The sequence below is a fragment of the Cyprinodon variegatus genome, unplaced genomic scaffold (assembly GCF_000732505.1).
Source record: "Cyprinodon variegatus isolate N-32 unplaced genomic scaffold, C_variegatus-1.0 Scaffold685, whole genome shotgun sequence".
Taxonomy (NCBI): domain Eukaryota; kingdom Metazoa; phylum Chordata; class Actinopteri; order Cyprinodontiformes; family Cyprinodontidae; genus Cyprinodon; species Cyprinodon variegatus.
The window spans coordinates 191,795-214,929 of NW_015151138.1; the positions used below are offsets into that span (position 1 = coordinate 191,795).

The 23,135-nt window shown below is 37.2% G+C and overlaps 1 protein-coding gene across 1 annotated transcript in view; it reads left to right on the top strand.

The window, feature by feature from the left end:
* LOC107097326 (adhesion G protein-coupled receptor A3-like) overlaps window positions 1-23,135 on the top strand; it is a 227,470-nt gene that overhangs the window by 180,097 nt on the left and 24,238 nt on the right. Inside the window, exon 15 of the mRNA XM_015394443.1 lies at window positions 3,500-3,623. Coding sequence (XP_015249929.1) covers window positions 3,500-3,623 — 124 coding nt within the window. The remainder of the gene's footprint in view (window positions 1-3,499; window positions 3,624-23,135) is intronic.

Genomic DNA, 23,135 nt, shown 5'->3' on the forward strand with positions numbered 1-23,135 from the left:
ACACTTGCGTTGTATGACTGCAGTTCACACTGGAGATCACATACAAGTCGCATATATTTGGAAATATTAACGGCAACGTAAAAAAACGGATTTCGCTAAAAAATCAGAGTTGAGTATAAAGGCCTGCAGTGTGAATGTAGCCTTAGAGTACCCCTTGTGGTCCTTGAGGGCCCCTTGGTGCCTGCGGGTGCCGTTTTGGTGATCCCTGCTCCAATGGTTTAAAAATATATTAGGTTTGCATTGATACCAGTCATGAGCTTGTATGAAATACTAACACTGACAAACTCCTCGGCTCTGTCTCCTCCACATGCAAAGAAAGACAGCTCTATTGGTAATCAGGACCTTCAATATGTGGAACAAAGAACAGCCACCCAGCTCCCCTTATGGGGGATATGTGGCAGGTTGGATACAACCACCGTGCCTGGATGCAGCTCAGCCTGATTTGATAAGCCTCTCCCTGAAATTAGTTTTTGGAACTTGGGATGTCTGTAAAATGTGGTGGTGCGCTGTCACCAATGGTTCCATTCAAGGTGTGCAATCACTATTTTTTTGTGTGTGATGTGTGATCATATACTACTGAGAATTTAGTAATAATTATAATAATTTTGTCTTCTTTGCCGATTTATGGAACTGTTGCCGTCTCCTGAACCGTTATCACGTGTTGTACTTCATATGGGGCCCACCCAGAAAATGTTACTTACAGGCCTATTGTTGTCGTTGCACCATTGTTGCCCCCTTACCAAACTGGGGGTCCATGGATCTCCTCTTGGGTCTGTGGCCCTATTCCCCAAAGGGGGATGGTCCCCAGACCCCAAAGGATAGTGTATGCACGAGGAGTATAAGAATATGTTTAGTGTCTGCCCCTGTGTGGGTCTACTTTGAGTGCCGGTATACGTCCGTATTGGTGTAAGAGTGAGTGAATGTGACTAAATTAATGTCAATTTTCTCTGTCTACTTATCAGACTGAGGGCTAGGCCACCTGGCCCTCGGAGGTCCCCACTATGTGGTGGTGTGCCCCCGAAACTCAAATCCCCAAATCCATTCGTGTCCACCTTTGGTGTGACCGGTCGCCATCGGATCCCATAGGCTTGCTTTTGTGGCCCGATCGAGACTAGTGCTCAGTGATCCTCTGCACTACAGTCTCTGGGGTTGTTCAACTCAGGGACTGGGCCGTTTTGGGTTTGGCCCCTCGGGAGTCACTACCTGGGTGCTTGCATATGCCCTCCTCCAGTGGGTGTGGCCATCCCTAAGTCTCCCCTCCTTGTGTCGCAGTGCTCTGGGGTGCCGTTGGACATCTGGGGCTTATTTCACCTCTTCATTCATCCTCGGCTCTGTAGGGTGTCTGGAGCCACCCACACCTGCTATTAGGAATACTTTACCTCTGAAGAAGCTTCATAAATCCTTTAAACATCACCCCGCCCATGTATATATACAGTACCACAGTGGTTTTGTTTCAGGTATTCACGGTTGCACTCTAATACTTAATTCTAAGCTCCAGCTACAGTTATATTCCACCGTAAATAATATTGTGTAATCACCATTTGTTTTGCCTTCCACTCACATAGATATCTAAGGGATACTAGCTGCCCTGGAATCCATTTTTTATGTTCACTTTAGTTGTCTCATGTCTTCTTTTTGCTGTTTTTATGCTCTCTGTTTTCTGTCCCTCTTGTCCTAAAGAGGCGTAGAAGCAGATATCTAGGAGTTATTGTACATCTTCTGTGTTGTCTATTTTTGCTGTTTTTTTTCTCACTTGTCATGCGCTGTTTCCTGTCTCTAACTCTTTCTCGCTCCCTTTAGTTCTTATCCTCTTTTTCTTTTTCACATCTCTTTCTGTCTCTGTTGTACATGATTTCACTCCCTAAATAATTTTCATTAAGTTGCAAATACAAGTACCAAGCAGAACCTTATGGCAACAGTCATAATGGTCTGCTTATCAAAACAAAGCTAGCTCTTGGACATCAATTCCCAGAGCTATATTGGCAAAACAGGACACAAAAAAAGGAGTCATTTTTAATCAATGATGTAATTACTCAGCAAAATCTTGATCTGTTTATAACAGATACATTGCTAGAGGAAATTGGATACCAAACCTCCCAGTAACAATTTTCTCCATCAGTACTGGCTGTTTAAAAATGGAAGAGGTCTCATTACTCTGTTTAATGTTTCACTAAAATGTAGAAAAGTGATCTTGGTTGACTTTGAATCTTTTGACTATCGAGCCATGTTTATGAATATTTAAAGACCTCCAAAGTCAAAATAATTTTTTTAATGAATGAATGAATGAAACAATGTCATAGAACAAGTTGTTATTTGGATCCACATTGTCTTCCATGTCTTGACTTTTATAACCAATGTAGTTTAATTTTTTCAGTTCCAGGTTATAGAAAATAACAGGTGAATGGTTTCAATAAACTTTTATCTGTGATATATGCTAATTAAGACTACTTAATTATTGTGGGGGACATTACTGTTCATGTTGACAATGCTGAACAGAGGTATACAAAAGAACTGTGACACACTTAAAAATGTTGATTTGACTCAACATGTGAAACAGTCAACTCATAATCTAGGACATATTTTGGACTTGTTAATCAGTAAAGGTCTAAACATTTCTAATGTTTATGTTATTGATTTTGCTCAGATAATTTTTCTGTTAACTTTGAAACCATTTTTTCCCACTGATCTAATTATCAAAAGATGTTATAAGAAAGTGTGTTATCATGGATGATGCAATTAAAAACATTACCCAGGTTTATCCTTCTGCTTCCACTTTACCCTGTAACTTAGTAGATGAGCTGGTTGATGATTTCCATTCTGAAGTTGCAGACATCATTGATTCCAATGCTCCACTTAAATTAAAATTTGTCTCTGTGAAGATGAAATCCCCATGGGATAGTCCTCCAGCAGTGAGAAAAGAAAACAGTGAGTGCCGAAAAGGGAAGGTGGTGAAAAGATTGACTCCAGATTCTATAAGGAGGGACTTTAAATATATACTTTACAACTAAATGATGCAAGAGAATATTTATTTTCTTAGATTAATCAAACAAAATCATTAACAATGCTTGCAACTTATTTGCCACAGTCGATAGTTTAACAAACCCTCCTGTCTTGATGGCCGATGAACTCAAATCTAAAAAGTATACCAATGTCGTTGGTTGAATTTGAATACATAAACAGACAGTTTCCTGCCTACTTTTCATAAATGACAAAGTCTATTAAACATCAAGGCTATTTAAAACTGAAAGAGCAGAACATGTGGGAGAATGGTGTGGGAAGAACTATATGATTCAGTGTGTAGCCCACATGGAGAAGCTGTGCTTCGGTGCACGCCTGTTTGCACTCCTCAGTGAGCAGTTTTACTGGATTTTCCTTTAGGACAGTTTAAGAAAAAATGGCTTGCTAATAGACAGATGGGCTGTCTATCATGAACACATTTTATGGAAAACACATGAGCTGCATCTGTTAATTTTCAGGTTTATATATTTTTTTCTTACAGCGCCATCCGCATCAGTAGAAAGGGATGGCACATGCTTCTCAACTTCTGTTTCCACACGGCCCTGACCTTCGCTGTGTTTGCTGGTGGCATCAATCGAATCAAATACCCCATCATCTGTCAAGCAGTAAGTGCATTCTTTTTTTCTTTTTTTTTTTGGCACCACTTTCAAAGCTTTCCAGAAAAGAGATTGTGAATGTGTCAACAACCAGGTCAATGTGTGCAGTCCATGAACCCAAAGGAGCCTTGGTTTTATGCTGCTGTGCTTCAGCTGTGTGTATGGCCAGAACATTTTACTAGTATTGTGGTGGCATAATAGTAAATGAACAACAATAAAAAACCGTAATAATTTGTGATAATTATGCCATTTTGTGCTCTACCTGGGTTGGTGTAATCCTGTGGTTTTGTTTCTGTTTTTGTGACAGCTTCTGAAAAAAGAGAAATCACAATTGGTTAAGTTTATTTTATGGTTTTTAGCTTTTTTAGCACTTTTTCTTCTCATTTTGAATTTTTGTTTCTTGAAATATTAAATAAACCAATTAAAAAAGAATCTATAAAATAGATACTTATGGCTCTATGGCATGGTGTTACCCTTAGGCAAAATGCCACTATTATGGCCTACACACCACTCCTTTAAATGTATCCCATAAATAGTATTTTAGGGACCCCCCAGTTCTAAAGAACAAAGTTGACATAAGTATTTATAGTATGGGTTAGGGTCTATAGTTAAGCACAAGAGGAACTGCTGATCTGACGAGCTTTCCACAGAGAGCCACTGACACCATTCACAAGGAGGGTAAGCGATAAAAACTCATTACCAAAGAAGCTAAATTATTACAAAATTAATATCTGTTCATTTTCCTGAAAAACTTCATTGGAAAGGCAAAGATGAAGCACCAGTATGTAATGCCACAGCTTTGAGGGGATTGTGAGGCAACGCCTGTTCAAGAGTTTAGATGAGATTAACAAAGTGTGAACTGCACAAACTCCACAAACAACTGAACTGTCACATTCTTAGTACTAAGACAGGTTGAGCAGAGACAACTTAATTTATGCTTTCCATGGACTATGGTGTAAAAGGGATGGGCTGTTGTTCAGTAGTGTCCTTTTTTACAAATCATTTTGAGATTGAGGCCCAAGAGTCTGACAGAAGTGTATAGAAGTATGTAATCAAAGTTCCTTGGGATTAATTATTAAGTTTCTGTTGAGGGAGCTGTTGTTGGTGTGAATGGTGCAGCACCTTTACACTTCATTGATGAAGTAATTCAGGTAAAAGATTTCCAGGAGAAGTATTGATTTGGCCACCACGGATAAACAAATCTCTAATGTAAATTTACAGTTTCTAAAAATAATTATTTAATTTTTTTTTTAAATAGCTGTTGAGATTCGTTGACTTTTATAAAAAAATTAAGAAAATATCTTACAATTTATATAATTAATACTTAATTTTCCTGTTGAATTCAAAACATACAAGTGATAGAGAAGTGAATTCAGAAATAAGAAACTGCAGCGGTGGAGTATATGTGCCAAACAGAACAATGAATGGAGTAATCAACCAAATGGGAAGCAGGTGTGCAGAGAGGGGACTAGAAAGAAACGGAGGGAAAAGGAGAGTGGCATTAGGGGGCAATGAGAGCAACAAATAATCAATGTGGGGAAATAGAATAGGGGTGAGATTACACAAAATGGAAAATAAACTAATAGTGACCAAGTAAAAACTAAACTATGGGAAAAACACTGGATAAGCTAGAAAACCAATTTGCCATATGGGAACATAATCTAACGCATGGCTGCAAATAATTATTATTTTGCAAATCAAAACATTAAAGTTATAAAACAAACCACTGGTTTGTTTTTCAAGTTTGAAGACGTTTCGCTTCCCATCCAGGAAGCTTTCTCAATTAATAATTTCTGGATTAGCGTTGAGTTCAAGCTTTTATCGAGTAGCCCAACAAAAGCCTTGTAAGGACTTCGAAAACATGCAAATAGAAACTGGAAAACCAGCTCCACCCGTTAATAATGGGAGTCGTCAAGGTCGTTATTGGCCTGCAATACCCTGATGGCCCATTCCTTTGTAAAGGCAGTCAATAAGGGTCATTGTTGGCCTGGCTGACCTGGCAAGACATTTTGTTCTCCTGCATAACGATGGGGGTTGAGGGGGTATTGGGAAGGAATCAACTGTATCGCTGCGTTGTAGTTTTTTGAGAGCTGAAACCTGAGTCCACCCCCTCTGTTTAAGGTTGTTTTTTCTCTTTTAACATAAATGGCCTCCTTCAGACCTTTACACCCTCTGTTTACACAGTGTTGGGATAAAAACATTTCAATAAACCAAACATTACCCATCACATATCTGACTCAATAACCATTTAAAAACACAATTTTCATTCATTTCAGACTGAACTAATCACACACTTCTATTATGTTAAATTGCACTTAGAATATTCACCACTGTTCGGCGCAAAGTCCCTTTTTTCTCTTAGCACGGAGCAGCCAGCTTTCTTGGACTTGCTATGAAAAATGGGATGTACAAGGCTACATACTGTAGGATACACAGGACATGTCCTTCAAAATTGGCATAAAGAGGATGCATTTGTTGACCGCATAACAAGGAGTCTTGCAATCTGAACAGACTCTGTGCCACGCTATGACGCTATCGGCTTACGAATCTGGCCTTCAGAGGACGCAGCCCCTGGATTCGAAGTCAGCATCTATACTCCAGTTTACATTTAATCAATTACTAAATAAGTTGACAATTATTTCAATAATAGAATAATCACGATTAATCGGATTAATTTTTTCAGGACTAATCTAAAGATAGAGTAAATATAAAAACTTAGACCAAAACGTAAATAAATGCCAAAAAAGAAATTTATCTCCCACTAGAGTTAAACTAAAAATTAAAAAATTATATAAAATCTTGACAACACATAATAACATAGATCAAAGCAGAACAGAAAACCCAAAGTTAAAACTTAAACAGAACCAAAAACTACAAAACGGCAGATCACAACACCCTTTAATTTATTAAATATAAAAAAACAAAGCAATGAAGACAAAGTGCTTCCTCGTACTCTTACTTGTTACCAACTTGTTTTGGAGAATTCATCCACTTCCTTGCCTACATTGTACTGTCAGAGTGATCACAGTTTTGGTGCTCTTGTCTCTGCAGCCTACAAAGTTGAATGAGTGAGTTAGACGGAGCGACACAGAAAATTTAGTTGTCAGAACAGATTTGAAACAGGGCATGCTTTTGTGCCTGCTAGTGATTTACTATTTTTAGGCATTCATAAAGATGAAACGGAGGTGAAGTCTGAGGTAATTCCATTAAGTATATGAAAATGTTTCTTTACATAATAACATTAAGGAACATTAAAAATGGAAACCAGTGTTTGTTTTGACTTGCTTCAAAAATGTATTTTAATTATTTGAAATCAGTTTCTTACAAGACACAAAGAAAAACCTATGAAAGACTCTAATACCTGTTTTAACTTGTGAAGTTGGTATTGCAGTTTCTTCCTTTCTCAACTTAGCTCAGTTGGAGGGTTTAGTTTACCTTTGGACAAACAATGACATACATGCCTTTTTCTATTTTCCAGTCAGTTTTTGCTGCCTTCTGTCAGTCCCTGTTTGTTTCAGTGGGCCTTGTTCACTCTTGTTTTCTGAGCTGCAGCACATTTGGGACTCAGCTGTCTCTTTTGATTTCACCGGCACTTAAGGTGTCCCCTCAGTCCACAGAGTAAAGACTACTGTTACCTGATGAAATCTACCCAGCTTCTCCTGGGCTGTCTTAGCAGCTGTCATGTCGTCCCTCCTGGAGTAACTGTCATAGAATGGCTGAACTTTTTCATAAAATGCATCCACCCATCCGCTCACCGCCATTTCAGACCACCCTGCAAATTTAACGATATGAAAATATGTGGTTCCATTCTAAAGTGACAGGAAGTGAACACCTGGCAACTCAACCATAAGTTTTTTTGAATTGTAAGCAAACCTTTGCAGGCTTAAACGTTTCATTCAGGAATTTCTGACCAATGGCAGAGAAATTGAGTGATGCTGCTCATCTTGTAAAAATAGATTTTCTACTAGATGTATCCTGGCTTTGAAAAGAGAATTACAACAGCAGCCTTTTATTGGATAAAGGATATTTACATTGGCTGCAAAAATTGGACATATAAATTGTGAATTTATTGGGTTTTTTTTATGCAAAACTATGTACTTTTCCCCAACAATCTAAATGGTTGAGTTTCCTTTACACTGATGTTAGCAAAAAATAAAATTTAGATTATGCTAATTTCTATCTACATGGTATTCAGCTGGGGCTCAAATAGAAGCTGCTCTAATTAGTAATAATAAATGCCATTTTTGTCATTTTTGTCTGCACATAGTCAAAATTACAAAGGGATCATTTCTGTTGAATTACCAGCAAGTAATATCAACTTTTGGCAACTTAAGCCCAGAACCTTATTAAACTTTGCAAAGATTCTCAAAAGAGTAAAATGGACGGTTTTATTACTACAGCTTTCAAAAACCTACTAACTGCTCTCTTGGAGCAATAAGCTAAATATACTGAACTAAGTTTGGTGCCCCAATTTAAACTAGTTCTCATTAATGCATTGTATATTTACCTGAAATAAAGACAGAGGAGGGAAGTGATAATATCACTATTTACAAACTAATATGTGGATCTTAGGATTGCCTAGCAACTAGTGCACTGAAAAAACAATCTAGGACTAAGTACAAATTTCTTAAATTAAGTGTATTTACCCTTAATTTGAGTAGGTAAATGAGATAGTTTGCCAATGGAATGAGTATTTTTAGTGTTAAAATTAGATAATTAGATAACATGCACTTTAAATTAGACAATGCAATTGTGTTTTCTTATTTTAACTGTAAATTGTCTTGTTCCATTGGCAAAATGTTTCCGTTACCTCCTCAGGTTAAGAAAAATGCACTTATTTTAAGAAAATAAATACTTAGTTAGATTTTGATTTTTTTCCAGTGTGTATTCTTAAATGCTTTTGCTTAAACAAACTATATTTGATAATCTGTTTTTGTTATGATTCTCTCTCTTTGGACTTCTTTCCGTGTTTCTTTTTGAGTTTCCAATTATTTATGTCATTCTGTTTTCTTGGTCATTGTGTTCTTTAAGCAGTGTTTTGTTTTTTGGGTTGCTATCTGTTGCCCGTGTGAGCCAGTCTCCTTTCCCCTAGTCTCTAGTTGCTTCCACCCACACCTGCTCCCTGTTAACTGATTAGCCTAGTCTTTGTTCTGTCTGCCATATATACAGCTCCTGTGCAGGTCCACAGTACATGTGTGTTTTTTTTGGTTTGCTTTATTTTGGTTTAGGATTTTCCTTCCTTTTACTTTGGATCTTCATTAAATCAGCAAAAACTCCTCTCCTCCTTCTACTCTTCATTTGGGTCCACAACCACATCCACCACCCTTGACAGTTTTTCCAAAACAGTTGCCATCTTTCACATTTTGTTGCTTTTATCCACAGAAAAGTGTTTAATTTAGTTTCATTTTAATGTATAATAATTAATTTTTGCCCACCTGCATTGATGTTTCTGAATCAGAATTCTGGGAGTCCTAGTGTTAAATGTTCTTTCTTTGGTCCAAGATTTATTACTTAAGTTTTGTTTTTGTTTTTTTTTGGGGGGGGGGGTCAAATAAGTATCTTCTATGTGTTTGCCCAGCGGTTGAATGGGTTAACCTGGCAACATCACAATGTACAGCTGGGTGTCGTCTGCATAGCTATGGAAACATGTTTGTTTGTAATCTGAGTTGGAGGGGCGCTTAGATTTTGACTAGGAGGGGTCCTTGAAGCAGCTGGTTACTGATAGGAAGTTGTTTACCTGCTGAAATACGGAAGTGGAGGCTTGACAACAGTATCAGCTTGCCCAAATAACTTTTTTTAACAGCAGGTTTATAATAGCTGTTTTTAGCGCTGGGTTGAAACAACCAAAAGCAAAGATATTTTTATTTTTTGGGTTAAATCAGATGTTATATTAGGTACATTTTTCTTAATGTAAGCTGTGAGTATTACATTGAGCTCAGATCTTTTTCTAAGTTTTTCTAGTTCATTTGGTGAAAGAACATTTTTTTTTTGTCTGGCTGGAGATCATTTTGGAACGGGACTTAATTTTTTGTTGTTTTTTTCAGTGAAGCAAATAAGGCATGAGCATCCTTAACGTTTTTGCTAATTATCTTAGTAAAGAAAGATAATTTTTTCTGCTGTAAGTTATACCTGTAGAGCCTCTGTTGACTGATGCTGCAAACATCTGGAGTCCAGCCTCCCTGACCAGGGAGGCACTTCTCTTATTAAATATATTAAATATAAAGCATACAATATACTAAATGCAATATATAGTATATAGCTATATACTATATACACAATAATCTTAGTCTCTCAAAATAAGTCAACATAATTAATCAACACATATAACAGCTAAGAGGTCATTCAAATCACTGACAATGTTTGTTTGGGACTTACTGTATGAGGCTTGTAAATATTTACGAATATGATTTAGAGCAGGCCCTTTTCCTGGAGAGTCAGTTTAGCCTATAAATACATTTTTCTGGCTTTAATGAATCTTTAGATAAACTTTCTGGCCCTGTACCTTTTCTTTGCTGTCTGCTCTTTCAAAGAAATCTGTAGTTCTGTGACGTCTATTCTATCACAATGGGAGCCGCGTTAAATTAATCTGTGTTTCTTTTAATATTATTGTTCTGAGAAGATGGATTATATTCATTGTTTTCACACTGAAGTGGAAAAAAATCTGTTTTGCAGGGGTATTTCATTATTTCTAGCTGGTTCAGTCCTATTAGCTGTTGTGACAACAGCTCGGTGTTGAAGTATTTTTGTCGCAGGAAAAACGAGGACATTTCTCTTTCATCTTGGACATTTTGATTTACTTAATTGCCGAGATCTTCTGGTAACTCCCCATCCTTGATTTTTTTTTTTCTCTCTTTTGGCCTAAAACATGCAGGGAGGGGGCTGCCAGTGGGTATAATTTTAGCTTTTCGTTTTCTGGCTGAGTCGTTGAGCTAGTTGTTGCTGTTTTGGATAATCGGTATAGTTCAATTATCACCGTACCCTGTATTAACCTTGGAGTATAGGAGCTCCTTCACAACGAGGGGAGCCAGCTGTGGTGGAGCCTCTGGAGGATTTCCAGCCATGCTGTGAAGCAGCCCAGGGGACGACCTGTGACATGTTGGAGGGACTATGCCTCTCAACCTTGCCTAGAGAAGCCTCAGGCTTCACCTTGAGGAGATGTCTGGGAAGAGGGAGGTCGCGGTGTCTGTTAGTTGCTCTCAAAACCCGCCTCTTTCCAAGCAGGAACAACATGTAGTATAGTAGTTCCTTCCGTTATCTTCAACAAATCCTCTGTTTTGCTCAGTCACCTGTTAGATAGTTGTTGAAGAGTTCAGAGGTTATCAGCCCCTCTTTGCTCTTTCTCAGTTTATATACAAAACAAAAATAAAAAAATAAACTGAAAAAACAAATTGCAACAAAACCCTCAGTTTGATCTGATAGGTTCAAGGGTTGAAACCCAAGTCTTCACTTCATCTATCCTCTCATATGTGGAGAATTTTATTATAATGATAGTTTAACTTCATTGATCTCACATTGGAGAAATTTGCCTCTGCGTTTAAGCCATCCCCTTTGGGAGCAGGGCTGCCATCATGGGGCCCCTGGGCAGCAATTGGGGGTTAAGGGTCTTGCTCAGAGACCCAGAGTGGCAGTTTGTTGAGGGTTTCGAACTCAGAACCTCAGGATTCAAAGCTCTGTGCCCTAACCACTAGGCTGCCACTCCCGAGAGAAGCTGATATGAGCTTACTCAAGTTTAAAGCAATGACTCAAATAACTGATCTGGGTTCCACACACTTCCCAGAACACAAACACAATCATCAGACACCCAACACACAGCTAAATGATCCAACTTTTTCTCCTCAAACTGTTGAAAGTTTATTCCTCAAAACACAGTCAATGTTTTATTCGCTATGAATTCTATTTGTGTCTGACTGTCTTTGATTTCACTCTGGATTTTATTTTCATGTTTTACTTGTTGCTGTAGCAACCAGGTAGCGACATATAACCATTGGGGATCCATAATATCAGAATACATCTCAATATTTGCTAATGAGATTTACAGATTGAATTGCAGATACATTTTAGTTGCTTCACTGAAGTGGCCTCAGTCACCAAGGAGATAATCTTGAAAAAAAAAAATGATTAGCTCATTACACAGTTACATGGGCTAGAACAAATTAAAGTAAGATGTAAATTGAAGTATTAAGGGACAAAAATGTGAAAATCATTATGGGAGCTAAAGGATGGATGTAAAGCAAGTATTCGTACTATACCTAAAAAAAAAAAGTGCAATATTAAAGTAGGGGAGTATTATGTGTTATACATTGAAGAGCCTTGTATGTACAGTATAGTAAGGTCAGCAATCAGTAAAGGAAATAAAACAATTGTGGATAAAGGTAGGGACTTAGAAATACAGAAAAATATAAAGTAAGTAGAAATTAAAATTATAAAAAAAAAATGAAATAAAATCAGGACAGCACAAAGAGATAATAAAAAACGGTGGTTGGAAAATTGTGGATGTAAACATCAGATGAAGGTTCAGGTCTCCTATGGATCGGGAGAGAGTTCTAGCAATATAATGAGGGTGAGTGTTAGAGGAGTGCAGTGTGTTGAATGGATAGCAAAGGGTGAAGAGTATTTAGACTATGATAGCTTGTTAAAATACAAACAGTGAAAAGTGCAAAGAAAGATTTTAAGATGATCGTAGTAAGGAGGGGATGCAAGAAGAAGTAGAAACAACAACAATAAAATGTAAATTAGTAGCATCTTTTTTTAGCAGTGGCAGTGCGAGTAATATGTAGCTGTTAAATAAATATTCTCTGTTATTACTGGTACAAAGGATGTTCTGTAGTTTATTCATTAAACTAGAAGTTAATGAGGAGAGGGACATGTTAATGTTTATGCACTCTCATCTGGACCCTAGCAGTTTCTATTCTAAACACACTGTAATATTTGCATGTTCGTACCAGGAGTCCTGATGAGTAGTGCATTTCAATTATCCTGTCTGAATGACTGGTATGAAAAAAAAGACACCGGTCCATAAATACTTTCAGTTCTGCTTAATGGTCTTTGAACTATAAGATGGCAGACTGTTTGAGTCAGTATCGAAGAGTCCTACAATAAACACATGGGTCCTCTACCATGTGTCAATTCCTAAATGACCAGTTATTAATGTATCTACACGGCTGACAATTTTACTGTGAGTACATCATTTGGTGAAAAGAGCACAAAATTCCAAATGCTTTCTGTGCAATGCATATAAAAAAGTAAGGATTTGGGAGTTAATTAATAAATTGTTGAGGTTTTTTTAGTTTTAGAGATACATGTATGAAATATGTGTTGTATTCCCTTCCACGGCTCAGTACTTTTTGCACATCATTTTCTAAATAAAGCTCTTTCAGGTTACGGCTATGCATGCTTTAAGACAAATTAGTCCCACGCTCGAACATAAAATGGCTCAAACTAAATTGGAATGAATGGATAGTTTTTGAAAAACAGTTATTTTTATATTGCCCTAGGAACCACCAAAATCATTTGATCTTTATTTCTCAGAGCTCTGCAAGGATGATAGCTGTGTAGGAGCTCAGAAAGATAAGAACATTTAAATCCAAGAACAAAATGATAACATCAAGTCTAAAAGGAACAGGAAGCGCGGAATAAGAACATTATAGTTGGATAATGTGCTCACAAAACATTGTCCATGTTAATCGTCGAGCAGCATACTTTTCTGGATGGGTTTGAGACGGTGAGGGGGAGACTCAGACAATCCTGTGAAAGGAGTTTTAGGAGTCCAATCTAGAAGAGATAAAAGCATGAATTACAGTTTCAAGGGCATCATGAGAAAGATAAGTCTTCTTGCTTTTGCCAATTAGGCTGAAGTTGGACTGGACCACTGTCCTGACCTGTTTTTTTCAAATTTGAAGTTTTTATCAGAAATAACCTCAAGATTCCCAATAAAAGGACAGTGAGATAGGTCCAAGGAGCCGACATTGCTTCTGCTTTGTATTAGCAGGACAGTTTGGCCAAACATACTGACCTGAGATTCATCTGTGTTTTTGAACTAATTAACAGATTTAAAATTGTAAAAAAAAAAAAAAAACTTTGACAATGATATATGCATTGTTCCTTTTTTCTTTAAAGTTATCACTGTATAATAATCTATTACATAAAATTCAAATAAATACATGAAATTTTCTGCCTATAACGAAAAACAGCAAAAATGTTTTAAGGGTATGAACACTTATACAGAACTCTATATTACTTGTTTAAGCTTTCTGTAAACAGCAATTGCAGAAATATTTCCAAATGTTATAACATTTTACGTCAACAAAAATTTTACACAAAAGGTAATAGCATGCTATTATCAATTAATGGCTTTGTTCTATATTTGTTTCAGTTCAGTTTATAGATATAGATTCCAAAAAAGTGAAAAAAAAAAAAAAACAATTAGCGACTGATTAGCGAGTGAAAAAGATTTCACTCGCTAATCAGTCTGGCTACTCTCCGTTGAAGAAAATTTGGAGCCGTTCGCCAAACAAATGTCCAATCAGCGTTGGCTTTGAGGCGGGTTGAGGTGTGACGCAACGAGAAGCGCGACAGTTCAGTCTAAAGAACATGGCGGCTTCAGCCGATGAAACTAGCGGTAGCGTAGCTATCGAGCAAGTTTTATCAGAATTACAGAGTATTTCTTCACTGAAAGAAGAGCAAAACACTGCTCTGGAGGCTTTTCTCATAGGAAAAGTTGTTTTTGCTCTTCTCCCGACTGGTTTCGGCAAGAGTTTGATCTATCAATTGGCTCCTCTTCGTCGTCGCTCTGTTACGTCATATGCTTCGTTGATCTGATTGGTTTATTTGGCCCCTCCTATCACCAACATAGGCCAATCAGCTAACCAGTATTTTAGCCCCTTCCCAAAATTACTTCTACGGAAGGTTTCCAGATGGATATGCGGAGCAAATCCATCTGGCGGAGTCAGGTTAGTCTTAGTGCACTATTGTCGTCGAATTAAGGATGGTCTCTATTTTAGGCAGGTGGTCATGCGTAAAACATCCTTGATTTGCTGCCAGTACTGCTTTGATACTCTTGCCTAGTTTAGATTTCCAACAAAAATGTCCGTAGGGAAAACAGTGACTCTGTTTGCCCAAACTATATCATTTGTCTGTTCTGTGGTAAGGGAAAGGACCGCAGACCCTTATTAGGAAGTGGATGATCATTGTGTAAATAGATGCATGTCTATTTAGCGTGACACCCCTTTTGTGGCCATCCTGAATGTAATCTTTTTACAGGGAGTATTCAGTGATGCTTTTATCTGTACTTAATGAGTTAAAGAGTTTATTATATTGTTAACCCAATTGAGTTCAAGGCAAGACTGGTAAAGGAGATATCTTTTGATAGTCTCAGAAGGTTACAAGTAATAGAATTAAAGGTTTAAGACCTTTATAAATAACATTGCTTATACTTTTTTCTTCTTGGATATTTATTCAGAAAAAAAAGATTCTGATCAGTGAGATGAGTGGTTATTCTTCAAATTTAAAACATGTTGGTTCGATTTCTAATGCAGGTTGTATAGTAGCTGCTTAAGGCTGCGATTCACTAAAGCTACCTTTAATGTAGCAAAGAGACCTCATTAGAATGCTTTTCAAATTTATTAAATATAATTGTAATTTCACTTTATTTAGTAATTTTACATTCCACAAAATAATTCCGTGTTTTACTCATGTTTCTGAACTACTGAAGGTAATCCACCTGACAAACATTATTGTGACAACTCTACAACATTGAAAGATTAACTTAAATCTCATGCTATTTATGTGGTGCATGGACGGGAAGTTAAAATGATAAAATGAAATGAGAAAGCAGCAGTTGTTAGACATTCAAACATTAATCTGTATCTGAACCCTCATGTGCTGTACGCCGCATGTGCATTCTCTGCTTGATTTCAATTAGAAGCCTTTTTTAATCAATGCAGTAATTTCCACAAGCTCCATGGCACTGTGGCGTGATGGACAGCCCCCCTCTGTTCTCTGACAGAAATAAGGATTAGGTCTATTCCTGATAGATAACAGAGCTAAACAACCTCATTTCTGAACAAAACAAGTCAAACATAAAGTCGGACATGAGAAGAGAAGATGTGATTTTGAAATAACAGAGGATGTTCAAATGCACAAATAGATCCTAAATGCTTTTAGTGTGGAATGCTACACAGCACATTGTGTGAGGATTGATGCAAACACTGAAAGTAGGAAGTGTGAAGCCAGCCTAATTGAGAAAAATAAAGACACAGTTGAAGAAAATTATCAAGGTTATAAATACAGAAGGCCAACTTGAAAAAGAGAATATTTATTTGAGGGGATCTATGGACGATTTGTGCTGGCAGAGGACACATCCGTACTGTGATTAACGTGAGACATTTTCAGCCATTGGCCCAACAAATCCTAATTCATTATCTGCACATATTGCGATTTATGATTTTCTGTTTTAGTTGGAGGATGAAAACCCTTTTTTTCAGATTTCAAAATTTTTTTGGTTGTCTGCCTGTAAAATCTAATTACTTTTTACTCTTTAAGCATGATAGCAGTTTTCCCAGGAGAAGTACATAATGAATTATATTTATCTGCTGCAATAGAGCACAAAGCATAGAATACATGGCATTAAGCTTTCTGTAGGGTAGATGATGCATTTTAAAAATAAGCATAATCTTTACTCCCAAACATAGAGAGTAAAATAATTATGTGTTCATAGCAAACTGTTGGAACCCGCCTCCCTTATTTTACTCAAAGAAAATGTGGGCTGCACATCCACACTTGTATATAAGGCTACTGTTTTTTTTTTTTTTTTTGTTTGTTTTTTTTTGTCCTTATGTCTATATACTGTGTTTGTTATTTAGACTGTTGATTAGGATATCTAGGATGAAATAAAAATGTAAATCATAGTTTTTGAAAAAAAAAAAGAAATATACTCAATTTATTTCAGATTTTAATTACCGTATTTTCACGACCATAAGGCGCACTGTACTAAAAGTCACAGTCTCAATTATGTGTGGCATTACTGTATTTAACACACACATAAGGCGCACCGGATTACAGGGCGCGGGTTTTATATACCAGTACATATCCTCTACTACGTTTAATTACCTCTACTGCGTATTTAATTCAATTCAATTCAATTCAGTTTATTTATATAGCGCCAAATTCACAACACATGTCATCTCAAGGCACTTTACAGTTCAACCAGATCATACAGTCAAATTGATACAAAGTTTTCTATCTAAGGAAAACCAGTTGATTGCATTGACTCAAATACAATCCCTCACACTAAGCATGCTTGTAGCGACAGTGGAGAGGAAAAACTCCCTTTTAACAGGAAGAAACCTCCAGCAGAACCAGGCTCAGTGTGAGCGGCCATCTGCTGAGGCCGACTGGGGTTCAAGGAGACAGAAGCAGAGATACAAAAATTTAAAAATAGAGCGGGAGCAAAACTGAATATGATTGTGCTTTATTCATGCATTTATTACAAAGTATTAATCAAACCCATCGAAGTCACCATCCTCTGTTTCTGAATTAAACAGCTGCGCTAAATCAGACATGCCAATTTCCCCTTCTTCACTGTCAGTCATTTTCTGTGCCATGCGGTTCCTTGGAAATGATGCCGGCTTTTGAACAACAGTGCCAGCAGACACGTTAGCCCAAGAATCTAAAATCCATTCACAAACTGTGGCGTAACTTGCCCTGCGCTGCCTTCCACTTTTCGTGAAACTGTGGTCTCCATCGGTCATCCATCGCTCCCACGCCGCTCGCAGCCTTACTCTGAACGGCCGGTTCACAATGATGTCGAGCGGTTGAAGTTCCTTTGTCAGACCTCCCGGAATAAAAGCAATCACAGCGTTCTTTTGTTTCACCTTGTTTTTCACATCGGCTGTGAGATGGGTACGCATGGAGTCACAGATTGAAATACCTGTTCTTTTATACACAATCCACGCCCACACTTCCCCCTTTAACGTTCTCATGGCGGTCTCAACAACGTCCGCAGTAACAACACACATAGGGCGCACCGCACATTTTTAGGGAAAAAAAAGACGTTTATATGCACCTTATAGTCACGAAAATACGGTAATGTGAGAATCTCATTCTTCTATTTAATCTCCATGCTGGGTGCTATTATTCAAACGAAAGACCAAAGGCCTCATGTTCAAAAGAATAGAACTCCCCCATGCATTCTGAAAGTTTGCAAGATTTAAGGACTGTACCGCTCCAGTATTTTATACTAAATTATGGTATGCCTGCCTTGTGTTGGTTTGCAAATAATAAGGTACAGCAGTAGTTGGATAGCAGTTTCAATTTTATAAATTATTTGAATTTAAATAACATCCTATAAAATAAAAATGTGAGTTTGTATCATTAACTTATTATGGCGATCTAGATTTTTATTATTTTCAAGTTGTAGCAATCGGATCTCAAAATCCTCAAGTTCTGATCTCAAGTTACTGCTCTTACTGATATTTGGTCATGCTTAGCCACTTTCTTTAGATTGATTTTGTAGCATTTATTATCCCCCAAAATATAATGTAATCAAATAAAATTTTACTTTTCGAAATGTAACTCCTGTAATATCTTTTTGCCAATAATGCATCTGGTAGGCCAATATTGTCACCTTTAAGCCAAAAATGGTGGAAAGCTGATAATGAAGCTCTCGTTAGCCACTTAGGTCCTCATATAACATATATTAATAATAAAACATTATATACTGCCTTTTTAGCCTTTAACAACTAAACTAGCGTTACATGAATGCATAAATATCATTTCCCAATTTTTTTTAAAGCAACTGAAAAAAAAAACAGCCTGTAATCAAATTAGTTTTTAAAATGCAGTATGTTTTAATGGGTTATTTTTCAAATATTCAGGGCAATGACGGGGCTCTGAAACAAACCAAGAATAAGATGCACACTAACAGGAAAAAAGGGCTTAAATTTTCTCTTTCTGTCACAACTGCCAGTATGTTTGACATACCAAGAGACTATGGCTGTCTTAAAGGAGACATTTTTTGAACAACCATGCTAGCTATTTTACAAGTTGTCATCATCAGAGAAGTAAGAAAAAAGCCTTGGACATGCCCTTTAACAAAGTAGTCTATTGTCATTTTAGTGCTTTACTAAAGTTGATATAGGAAAAAAAAAGTTTCTCCCCTTCTTAATAATGCATCTGACATACTGTATAAAAGATGAATTATTCATCAACTCATTAAAAAGAATGTAGTGTTTGAAATGCATGCAATATTTTCAAAAATATATTTTAAAATGACTGAAGTAAAATGGGCCTTAAGCTTCCATGGACTGCAGCACATCCTGTAAAGATAAAACTAAATGAGGAAAGCTTTCAGAATACAGTATTCTACACAATGTTGAATTAACAAGTTCATTCAATCAATCTCGTGTGAATGATATAAATCTTATGATTTTATATTTAAGTAATCAGTTCAGCAGAAGCCTTAAAAAGGTTGTAAAAGGTTCTAAAGATCTCAAATTGGAAGCAAAAAAATCAGTACTTTTTCTCTTCTTTTCCATTCCACCTAATTTCACAGTGGCACACTAATGAGGAAATCCTCTATCTATGCCATCTTTACGTTGACAGCTCAATGTAAGCTTAGATCTAGGTCACTCTAGCTAAGTTACTTTCTTTATCAATGTTTGATGTTTTACCATCAGTCTCAGTCACTGAGCAATCACCTGAAACATGTTGGTCAGACGTAGAGGATGTGATGCAAGGAAAGGTATAGAAGGAGTGAAAACAAGGATATGTTGCTCTGCTGCTAAAAACAGCCACCCTGATGATGCAGTGTGACAGCTGGGTTGGTGTTCAAGTCAATATTAAAGCAGGCGTTGTTTGAAGGAGAGACAGAAACTGAGATAAGAGATAACTTTGAGGCCCCAAAGACTTCAGATGCTGCATAGCACAGTTTAACACAGGAAAGACAGGCAGATAAAAAAAAAACAGGTAGAACGCTGAAGTGCATGCCTGAATATAGTAGCATCTCCTGAAAATATCATTTGAAGGGGAGAGCAAGCACCAATTTGCAACCTTGAACAAGTGCACATATGGGTGGCACTGCAGGCACTGCTTGGAGCTGTGTAAGTAGTTAAAACTGTATCTGTGCCATTTGATAATGCATCTCCTCAAGCAGTCCTGTTATTATACCAAACTTTGTCCTGGCTAAAGTTGCAGGCTTTTGCCCAAAATCTGCCCTAAAGTTATCCTATTAGCAATGAATGGATAAGTAGTGGCATAAAAAAAGTTTCTGCTAAAACTAAGGCAAATAAATAAAACAGACTCTTGGATCTGTGGCAAACAGTTGTGCAAATGTTAAGAGACAAACTTACTGAAATCCTATAAAGATTTTGTATCAACCGCTCAGTTGTAATCACTCTCAAATAATATGTAAAGAACTGTAATCATGGGTGATACTTTTAAACAATTATATAATGCACCTGTTCTTGGCATCACACATACTTTCAGGGGTAGGGCAGATGGGAAGATTTTTTTTTGTTTCCCCAAAATTTATTTGACTGTGTTGGAGCACCGATTAGCAACTTTCAACAAGTGGACAGAATCTAAAACTGATAAAGAAGGCCATCTCTGTTCTAGGGACTCTTCCCAATTACTTCTAAAATGTATGGAGATGTAGAAATCTAAAAAAAAATTTTTTCATAAAATAAAGAACATTATATAGATGACAGCGAGCATATTTTTCAAAATACTTTAAACAGCCCAATGTCTTCAATTAAAGGTTTCTCCAAATCTGGATTTAGACAGACAGAAATCACACAGAAGGTCCTTTGCTGTCTACAGCTTTCATCTACATCAACTCATATAAAAAAAATGTATGTATATGTATATATATATATATATATATATATATATATATATATATATATATATATATATATATATACGTGTGTGTGTGTATATTGATTCTGTCAAAGGCATTCATGATGTGTGCTACCTAAGTAATAAGAACAGGTTTGTACCATATGAAACTCTAGCTCTAGAAATGAAATAGGCTAAATAAGTACCATAGAAGCTACATTTTCCAAAAGCATCCAACTTTACCCTAATTAAGCCAAGCAATCATCAAGAAGCAAACGTAATATTGTGGTAATCATTTGTGGTGTCATGGTAAAATGAAATGTAAAATTACAAAACATAGCCTACCCAAAGCAAACTTCTCATCTTTTGCATCTTTCTCTGCGGCGTGCTGGTCTAGTATTCTCCTCATGATACTTCGCCTTGCAGGTAGTTTGTATGATGGGTCACCTGTGGCTGCTTGGAGAATGAGCTTGAGCCCATCCTCTTCAACCACACTGATAGGTGGGCAGCTGGTGGCTATCCACTGAGCCAGGAGATTAGTTATTGGCTGATAAAGCTGTCCTGACCGGCTTACCGGAATGTTTTGCAGAGAAAATCCTGCAATAAACTAATTTCCCATTGCACAAGGTGCAAACAGCTTTAGTCTTGTCGAAGTTTCTGTTGAGAAGCTTCTTAAAGATAAAATTTCCCTAAAGTAAACCCAGCGACTTTATAGCTGCATCCATGTCAGCACGTTACATTCACAGTAGGTCTACACAGGATGGAAGACTGATTTGTTCTCGCGCCCAGGTATACATCCGCACTAAAATATCAAGGTGAAAATCATCACAGCTTACTTAGTATAGACCCAGCTCCCAACCCAGGTTTCAGAATAGATAACAGCGATATTTTTTTGTTATCGCCGAATTTGCCTTTGGGATCATTGAATACATTGAGGGATATAGGTTCCTCTGGTCATTCCAAGATGACGTGCACCTTTTTTAGTGAAACTTTTCATCTAAGTCAGACGTTCTACTGTAGACAGTCATTTTTCTGTTAAAACTGACTACAATGAATTACAGAATACTTTGACTCAGAATCATGAATCATGTTGGATAACAGAAGACAACTTCAAAAAACTATTTAGTTTCTTGAACTTGCAGTTTTTTTTTTATTTAGATTTTGTTTTAAAGCTTTTAATACCCTTCTGTAATGTTTTCATATAGCTTAGTTTGTTAATTTAAAAAAAATACAACAACAGCTTTGTGTAGATAACTACAACTAAACTGAAAAGTTACTGGATTGGGAAAATGTAAATATTATGATTGAATTCCACACATCCTCCATCATCAACAGCAATATACATTGCAAGATAAGAAAACCTTACACAGTAGCTTAATGGATAAAATGAAAAACGCAGGATATGACAATATTTTATATAATATCTATAATATATTAGCCATCTAATTTACAGGAAGATGTTTCTCAATTCCATACAAGCAGTTATTTCTAGGTATTATCAATGAGAGCTTGGAATTGTCATGATTTAATTTAAAGGTCTGAGCCAAAATGCAGAAGTCCAAACAGAGGGACACAGATGAAAAGTTTAACAGGTTTTATTGAAGTGATTCAGTTCGGTGCAGTGTGGAAAGTGAACTGGAAAGTGAGGGGAAGGCAGACTATTAGTTCAGGCTCAGTTGGAAATTTCATTCATTGATTTGAAGAAGAGGATCTGGTTGATGACTCACGTTTCCAGAGAAGTGAAGGATCTTTGACTCCAATCTGTGTGTTGTTTTCCAGAGTTTGTCTGATTCGGTGGAGGGTGGAACAGGGTTAACCCAGAACTCGGACGGTGTAGGTGAACGGATTGCCACTTAGATTTCCTGCTGTACTTGAACGGGTCGTAGTGAAGATGATTCCCTTGCTCAGAGAGTAATTTCAATGTCCTCAAGGAGACTGGATCCAAACCTCCTGTTTGAATCCCTGGCTCAGTTTAAGGCTCAGTTGATCCCTCCTGGGAGAGAAGGTCCGAAAAGCCCCAGTTTGCAGGATGACTTCCTGCCGAGAGGCAAAGACAAAAAACAAAGTTAAAACTCAGGTAGGTAAAAACTCAGTCTTACTCAGCGAAAACTCAGCTTGGCTAGAGTTCCAAAAACTGGCAAACACTCTGGCACCGAGGGCAATCAGCAGCTTAAGAGCACTCCATTAATGAGGTAACCGACAGCAGGTGTGTGAGGAGGCGGACCGGAACCAGGCGCCTCCTGTTGGTGGAAGGGAGACAAACACAAAAACAAACACAAAGACTGGAGCCCTGACAGGAATAACACACTAATAATTTTTCTCGATTTTACCAAGCTTGACCAGGAATGTAGATTTAAGATGAGAATCTGTCTTAATCATACCTACATTTTGCATTATATCAAAACAGCGCTGTTTAACTATTTACATGAAGACAGTAGCTACGTTTACATGCGCAAAATTTCCCCGATCCGATCCAAACCTTGGTTGATCGGAAATTCAAAATCTCTTTTTACATGGATACTAAATGAAATGATCCGATCATGACGTGTGTATACATGTACCAAGCGTTGGATCAGATTAAATCTTTTAAGCATGCGCACAACTTCCTGCCAAACTTGGCAGTTCTGTCTGCGTCTGGTTTTTGGGAGGCCTGACAAACGATGCGCTCGGAGCGAGCGGAAAGAAAAA